The following is a 9,194-nucleotide window of genomic DNA, read 5'->3' on the forward strand; positions in this document are numbered from 1 at the left end:
AAAAAAGAGATAGATTTAAAAATAAGATTATAATATTTTTTTTATCATACTATCTTTTCTGTCCGTAACGCAAATTTAAATTTAGCCTTACTATAGATTTGGAAAGATATAAATAAAACAAGGAGAATAAATAAGAATACAAACAGAAAACTTAAATATACAATTCGGAAGAATAGAAATAAAATAGGTATATAAAAGTCATATATCTAATCAAGATTCTAAAAATATATATAATTTCATCAAAATTTTATCTATTTAAGGATCCTATCTTCTCTTCACCTTCTTCTTTTTATTTAGGATAATATTAATATATACTCTTTAAAATTTTAAAATTATCTAATATGATCTCTGGTTACAAAATTTTCCGGATTTAAACATATCTTTTCAAATCATACCTCTATAACAAAATCTCGTACAGAATACCAAGTTAAAATGAAAGTAAAAAAAATAAATTTTAAAATTTGACTAGTAATGAAGAGTATAAAAACACAACAGTCTATTTTATTCGTTGCATATAATAATATATATATATTATATATATAGTTTATATACTATATGTATATAATATATAATATAAACAATATATAATATATATTATAGGTATATAAGTGTAAATCATGAGGAATGACTTCTTACTTTCAAAAAGTACCAAATAATTGTGCTTGTAGATTTTTAGTCATTGTATTTAAGAGATAGGGCGTGTTAGAGATATAGCCCCCTAGGGTTAAGTGGGTGATTTGGTGCATATTATAAATTCCCTAAATAATTGAAATATGATCCGAGGATCTAGATCTAACAATAAAAAACTTATAAGCAAACAGCAAGTTTGGTGGCTTTTAACAAGCATCAAATAAGCTGGACTCATATATATATATATATGAGTGAGGCTACTATGGCTATCAGAAGCACGGAGCCTCCGTGCTTCAATCCGTTTCGATGTTGGGCACACTTTCGAATACGTGCGATCGGTCCGTTAATAACTTGATCTAAGAGTAATTTAAGTACCCTAGAGAAATAAACTTTTATGATTTTACCGATAGTTCATTGCCTAGTGAATGAAGGGTGCTTAAAATCAACGGCTTGAAAATAAAAATCTACAAAATAGTAATAATATGACATTAAAGGTTTATAAGATTTTATAATAGCATAAAAGAATTTCTATCAAAATCACGTGATATGGCAGGCCAGTAACCTTGCAAAGCGGCTCACTACAACATATTGAAATTTGTTGATATATTCAGCACAAATGATATCGAAAAATAAAAAATTTATTTTCTGTACTCCAAATCACTCTAGATCAATCTTAACGAGCCGATCGACGAATCGAAAATCGCAACATGCGAAGAACAAAGCTGGAACACGGAAAGTCCGTTGCTTTACCGATAGCGATAGTAGCCTCACTCTATATATACTACTATTATATAATACATTTTTGTTTATTTTGGGTGAGCTAGATACTTATGCAAGTAATACCCCATGCTGCTTAATTAGGTTTTTAGCCATTGGCATCTACTTCTTAATTAACTAATAGTCCTTGGATCAAACAACTGATTCACCTACCAATCAACGTACCCATCATCAACATCACATCTCTCCATGCGCAAAGGTGCTTAAAACTATTAAAGCACTCACCTAATTGGCTTTTGAGAGATTCTAGTTCAACTATATATATATAATATATAATATATATATAGTTAATATATATATATATATATATTATAATATGTTGAGCTGGGCTATACTATTAGTAACAAAATTCTATTGATGGTGCTCTCCAGTTTTTAGCGCTATTGAATAATTTTTTCATTATTTCTAACCATTGGATGAAATACTATAATCAGTGAAACACTAGGAACTACAGGACCACTCAACTCTAACGATTAACCATCATCCTTCTACAATTGTTTCATCCGAAAGGTAAACTGATAGCAAAAAAGTGTGTTCACTATAATAAATTATCAGTCCTAATTCATATAATATATATATATATATATAATATAGTATTATATATAATATATAATATATATATATAGTAATATATGAGAGAATTCGGATTATTGGGCTAACATTAGTACACAACATCCAATCATGCTACACCTAGTTTTTAAGCCCTTTATAATCAACTCTTTATTCATTATTTTAACCCCATTGATTAAATAGCTATAACCGCAGTAGGTGACTACTCAAGCCCTGGGAGGATAACTTAACTCTAATCGATAAAATATACTGACCTAAACAGATTTTTTCATGCCTAAGAATTAAAAACTTGATAAGCAAAAAGACATTTACTATGTAAATTTGCAACAGAGGCCAAATTATTATATAGAGTAGAGCTGAATACTTGTAAAAGTATTCACCAAGTGATACTTGTTGTTTTAGCCCTTGATGAGTAGAGTGAGGTTGAGATGATGGTGGTAAGTGTGGCTAGGAATCGGGGAGTGATAGTGTTTGATCCACAAAGCTATTAGTAATCAAAAAGTAGATTCAATGGCTAAAAACAAACAGTATCACTTGGGTGATACTTGTAAAGTATTCTAGCCGCTACTCACATATATATATATATATATATATATATATAATTATAGTATATATATAATAATTATAGGAAATATGCAATAAATAAATTTTAATCTATGACGTATGTTCTTAGTTGCTTTACGCGGCACAAACACGCTCGTGCACTTGTCCAGTTTTTAAGCACGTCGGACAACAATTGATACAATAAGCAATTGTTCCGGAAAACCGCTTTCAAAAGAGTCCGCAACTGACCAATATCCACGTACATATGACATGTGTCAATAATCCACATCCCTCTGAAGAGTAACTACAATAAAGTCGCATTAATTACATTTTTGTTCTCTCGTCCCTTTATTCTCCTTTTTCTTTTTTTCTCTCTCTTTCCTTCCTTTCTTCCTCCCTTCGGCATCGATCGATATCGCACAGCGATATGGGGATTCTCTCTAACAGGTTGAATTTTCCTATTTTTTGTAAAATTTTTGTTTCGATTTATTCGGCACATGAACGATGTTTTGAAATTTGTGATTCGAAAAATTTCTTAAAATTTGATTTTAAAAATGTGTAGGATCGGGAGGAGAGAGCTTGAAAGCGGGGGATCACATCTAACTCATGGAGAGCAGCGTACGTTTATCGCATCATGGTTGAGATTTTTTTTTTTTTTTTGGTTCCCAATTGGTAGCTTAGTGCCTAAGCTATCTAGATTTTTGGTATTTGAAAGTAATTTAACCATTTGCGTATTGTGATTCTTAAGAATTTGTTTATATATTTATTGGATTGGAGATGAGAAATGAGGCATTGTCAAGTGGGCAATGCGAGTATATAATGTCGTATACAATGCTAATGTTGTTGTCTTGTTCAAGGTGATTATCGATTGTTTCACACAATTTTACTTCTCTTACTCTTGTTTTTTTTTTTTTTTTTTTTTTTTTTGGTAAACATGTGTAGAACTTTTCAGACCATTTTGTTTTGACTATCCGACATTTCAAAATTTTGATTTTAGTACCTATTTTTTTTATTTTGTTTGATATAAGTAATTTGATGGCTCTTTAGATATAAAATTTAAGCTAATTGTTTATTTTAATAAATTCATAGTTTCATAAATTACATAAAATTTATTAACTAAACTTGTAAAGAAAAACGATGCCTTCAGTTAATGTTTTGGACAAACTTTTAATACAATTAAGGTCGAACTATGAACTTGCGTAAAATTTTGATTTATGATTCTCGGAGGATAATGTCTCATCGTTATCTTTCAACCATAGTTTGTACCTTGCTGTAGCTCTTAGATCATTTCGGTTGCATGGAACCAAGTAGGAACGCGTGACAAGGTTTTTTTTTCTGTGGTTAAAGATTAAGTAGACAAAAGTTTTTTTTTTTGTGCTTGAATTCAAGTGCTGGACAACTTTGTTAAATTTAGTAGATGATAGTTCTAAAACTCTCTCTACTCTTCTCAAGTGACTGGGTTAGTTTTTACGGAGTGCTTGATGGTCGTAAATTGTGTAGAGTAAAACAAGATTTAATGTTGAGTTTCCGTTGTTTTAGTGTCTTTTTAAAATTCCAAGATGATAGTCAGTTGAGTAGCTTACGAGGATGTCATACTAGCGATAACCATATTTCTTATGTTCTGCATCTGTCTTGTTTTTTGGGTAACTTGCCTACTAGTCTGTGAACTTTAAGTTTTAGTTTGGCCCGCAAACTTCTAGTTTCGACATTCAAATCTCTGAACTTTGATAATGTTTCAATTTAGTCATTTAACTTTCGGTGCTGCTTCATTTTAGTCCTTATTTTGACTAAAAGTTATTGCTTACACCATTCATACAAGATGAATTCATCATTTCTTCATTCATCTTATACTTTTTATAAAGGGATCTTATTCTTTTAAAAGGGGTAAAAACCATAACTCAATAGATAGTAGGATAGAAATATATGATGAAAAAGAAGTCGATAAATGGATTGTAGATAGATGCATAGACACCCCAAGTGCAGGCATAATTTATTTTCTAAGAGTAGTAAATATATAGGACTTAAGTGTATTGTATCTCTTTTAAAAGTTTAGGGAACACTAACGTCGAACTTGAAAGTTGAAGAACAAACATGAAACTTGGATAAAAGTTGGGGGGCTAGTGGCGCAATATACCTCTTGTTTTTTTCTCATCTTGACTGTTGTTTGATGTACCTAGTTCTATTTCCATGTTATTACAGTAAATAAATACATGGGTGACAATAAGGTCACCCACACAGGAGTCGTTCTCGACTTCCTCTTGCTGAGTTTTGACACTAAATGAAGATAAACACTGACCCTGAATCCTACTCTGCACCACCCAACTGACCTACTTACATCATAATATAGAAAGCACTTCACTCTTTTTTTTTTCTTTTTTTTCGCTTTAAGATTTCGAAGCAGATCCATAAAGCAAACTAAGAATTTGTATGTTGTGCTCTTTTAACACATAACACATAGTTTGCTTTCAGTATGTTGGGGTTGGAATATTTATTTAATTGGAAAAGAACAGTGTGGCAATTGTTATGCATGTGAGAACAACTAGTCATACATCACTTGATTGGCTATCATATTCCAGTTTTTTCTCTCCCTTTTCTCGTTAAAAGATGTCCATTGGTTTCTTCGTGAAGTAATTTGCAGATATACCATGAATGATAGTGGTTTAACAGGCATATCTATGTATTTAGTTTGGTTAATTTCTCTTTATTTTTCCATGCATACTAATTCTGAGTATTCTCTCTTTCTAGCATTGATTTTAGTTATAGAATTTGTATTTCCAAAAATGTGGGATATGTGATGGGGTTTCTTTCGGGGATGAAAAGTAATTGTTGAATTATATGTATAAAGTTGACAACATGTCAAAATTTAGTGTTTTTTTCATAATTTTAATTAAATCGGCCCTTTGACTTAACAAAACAAAGTAAACTTAAAGGAACTTTTGATGGTATTTGTTGTTGAGTAAAACAGGAGTAATAGCGAATTTCCATGGCATTTTACCTTTTTTAGCATCCAAATTTATGGTTACAGGTGGCATAGCTTGCCTCGCTATTTAGAAGCACAATCATTTTTTATTTCTTATGTTCTGCATCTGTTCCCTTCTTTTCTCTCTTTTCCTATTATTGGCTTTTCCTATTATTGGAGTCAGAAAAAAGAATAGAAATTGCTGTTAAATGTATCTAAAGAGTTAACAAAGATGTTTTCTTCTTTTCCAATTTTATTACAATAGGGATATACGTGGGCGACAATAAGGTCATCCACTTCACTAGAGGCAGAGGCCAGGAGGTCGGGACAGGAACTGTTCTTGATGTCCTCCTCACGAGCTCAGGACCCAGGCGACGTGAAACACCGTGCACTAACCCTCACTGCACCACCCAACGAGCTGACTCCCATGGAGTAGCCTCGTCCTGCCTCGACTGCTTCCTTGCTGGCGGCGTCCTCTATCGTTTCGAGTATGCCGTCAGCTCTGCCCATTTTCTTGCCAAGGCCCGCGGCGGAACGTGCACTCTTGCGGCCTCCGATCCAGACGAAATTGTTGTTCAGCGGGCCAACCACTTACTTACCAATGGTTTTAGATGTTATAATGTGTTCAAGAACAATTGCGAGGACTTCGCTATATATTGCAAGACGGGCCTTTTGGTCGCAGAACAAGGAGTGGTAGGGCAGAGCGGGCAGGCTATATCGATAATAGGCGGACCCCTTGCTGCTGTCATTTCGACCCCGTTTAGGCTAATTACGACGAACGTGTATGGGATCGCTGTGACAGCTGTGGGAGTTTACTGTGTGAGCCGTTATGCTGCTGACATTGGGAATAGGAGGGACGTGGTGAAATTGGCTGTGGAGGATCTGACGGCTGGAATTGCAAGTGGCAGGATTCGGGCCGTGGAGAGTGCGATTCAGTTGGCTGTACCTGCAGAAGCTGTACCTGCGCAAGTATCTACGCAATGCTGATCTCTCGCTTCGAAATGGTTCTTATGACAAAGGTGCCTCTGCTCAACCTACTTTGCTAGAATTATTAATCTATGTAATATCCAGTATGCAAATTGAATTGAGAATTGTGATGCAGCTTGTCCAAGCGAATTGCTCAATAAAATGTTCTTTATGTAATATTCAATATGCTCATTGAATTGTGAATTGTGATGCAACGTGTCCAATTGAATTGCCCAATATAATGTTCTAGTATTGTTCTATGTACAAGAATATGATTATGCATTTCAGTGTAATGTACGTAGTTGGTTTGCCTTTCTAATTGAGCTTTTTCCCGTTTATTACATTTTTGAAATGATTTGATATGTTGATTTTACTGATGGTGAAATTGCCATGCATTTGGTGTGAATGAGGCTGAGCCAATTTATACTAATGGGTACTGGAGATCTATAAACATAATGAAAGCCCAGTTTTTTAACACTTCCACTCATGCATTTGAGTGGAAGTGTCAACATGAAGACCTCGTCGCATTTATAGTAATAACTTATTCAGTATGAGGATTTTCTTTTATAATTGCAGCGTAGGAACATTTTACTTTGTAGCAACGGTATCTTATTTGTCTTTTTAGATGTCTCTTTATGCTCGTCATCAATCAACTACCATGTACGTCTTCATTGAACGAAAGATTTTGCTGAATAAGATGTTCTTGTATCTAAACAGCTAGTGAAGAGGTTTGTTATTTATGCTTCCGACAGTCTAGTGAATTAAGTTTGGTAGATTTGATTGTAGTGCAACAAAGATGAGACTTTGAATCACAGGTCAAGTTTCACATTATTATTATTATTATTATTATTTCTTTTGCAGTGGATTTGTAGTGTAGTGTAGCATGAATGATGAATCATTAGTTAAGTAAATATAGTTTCTTGTTCTCTAATGGAATCTGGATAGAACAAATATTCTGGTGCCATCGTTTTGTGATATAGAAAGCCTTTTACGGAAATTTCTCGGTAAACCTTTCCAAAACCTCTCCCCTTGAAACTGGAACACACACTGCTGCGGACCTTTCAGTCTGAAGCGTCCTGCAGAGGTTACCTAAGAAATTTTTGTCTGATAACCTTGTCATATCAAGTTTCCTTTATGCCTTGTTTAAATGTCGGTATAAGTTATCCGATGATAACTTATTCGGTATGAATTGTTTACTTACAAAGTGGTGTTTGATTTTACTCCTTGAAAGGTCTTGATATTTATGATTTAGGGCGTGTTTGGTTCGAAGTCGGAATCGAAATCGGAATCGGAATCGGAATCGGAATGACTCATTATCTAATTCTGTTTGGTTCATTACCTAAATCGGAATCGGAATAAATCATTCCTATTTTCGGTGTTTGGTTCAGATGGATATATAAAATGTAATCAAATTAATATGCTAATATTATCTTTATAATATATTAATTTAAATTCAAATTAAATATTAAATATTAAAAATTTACATCAAAATTTTGAAATAATGTCAAAATTTTAAATCTATTTTTTTTTAAAAAAAATTAAACTTTGAAGTTGAGTGGATAATTCAAAATATGAAACTAAATTTAAGTTTGAAATAAAATTTGAATAAAACTTTATATAAATTAAAATTTAATTTAAATTCAAATTCATAAGTTAGATTCGAAATACTTGATTAAATTTTAATTTTTAATTTAAGTTTAAATTAAATTTTAAAATTATATATTTAATTTTTAAATTTTAACTCATATTTTAATTAAAAAAGTTGAAAAAATAAGTTTAATCCGAATAAATATTCATTCCGTCCGAATTCAACTTTCAATCCGGCCTACGAGGCCGGATTGAAAAAAGAGGTGATTGGGGAATTCCTATTTCACTCGGGAATCGGAATCGGAATGGGACTTCTGTGTACCAAACACCCATAAACGGATTTATCCATTCCGATTCCGATTCCAGGGTAAAAAAGAAGCGAACCAAACACGCCCTTAGTGTAATAGTATATTCCACCTACATCTTATTTGAAAAAATGATTTGAAAGTCTAATATGCTATTTGATCTTAGACTTTTGACCACACTCTAGCTTCTAGTCATTTAGGCTCTGTTTGAGTGTTGGAATAAGTTATTCATAGATAACTTGTTCTATATAAGGGTTCTCTCTGATAATTGTAATTAAGGAGTTCGATTTTTCTTTCTTCGAGTACTCTTGCTGTACATGTTCGTTTGGGATAGTAAGGACTCAATAGTTTGTATACATTTGATCAGCACTCCTTATCAATCAAATGTATAAATTTCTTGAGAAAATTAAGGCGACATACTGAATAAGATATTCATACATCTAAATAGGATTTTAAGGCTGCGTTTGGTTTCGGTACAAGTAAGAACTGCTTATTCCAGGGATAGATACAAGCTCAGCTATAAGCAGGAACTAGACTAATTTTGCGTTTAAATGAAAATTGAGTTGTTCTTAGAAATAAGGTAAATAATGTTTGGATGGGTAGATTGGAACAAAGAGAATAAGAGTTTTAATTTTAAATTAAAATTATTTTATCTAATTAATTAACATCAAAAAATTATTTAATAATAATAATAAATTAATATTAATAATTATAAATAATAAATTATTAATTAATAATAAATTCTTAATAATAAATTAATTAGATAATATAGTATAAATAATAAATTATTAGTAATTATAAATAATAAATTATTACTAATTAAAAATTATTAATTAATTAATTAATAATAAAATTAT

At 32.0% G+C, this 9,194-nt stretch overlaps 1 protein-coding gene across 1 annotated transcript; it reads left to right on the forward strand.

Annotated features, from left to right (window-relative positions):
* Window positions 1,597-6,764, forward strand: LOC109716474. Its single transcript, XM_020241980.1, is given in 3 exon segments — window positions 1,597-1,606; window positions 3,083-3,157; window positions 5,745-6,764. Coding segments are annotated over 3 exon segments (807 nt in total). The 3' UTR covers window positions 6,467-6,764.

This window comes from Ananas comosus, linkage group 1, assembly GCF_001540865.1.
Source record: "Ananas comosus cultivar F153 linkage group 1, ASM154086v1, whole genome shotgun sequence".
Classification (NCBI taxonomy): Eukaryota; Viridiplantae; Streptophyta; class Magnoliopsida; order Poales; family Bromeliaceae; genus Ananas; species Ananas comosus.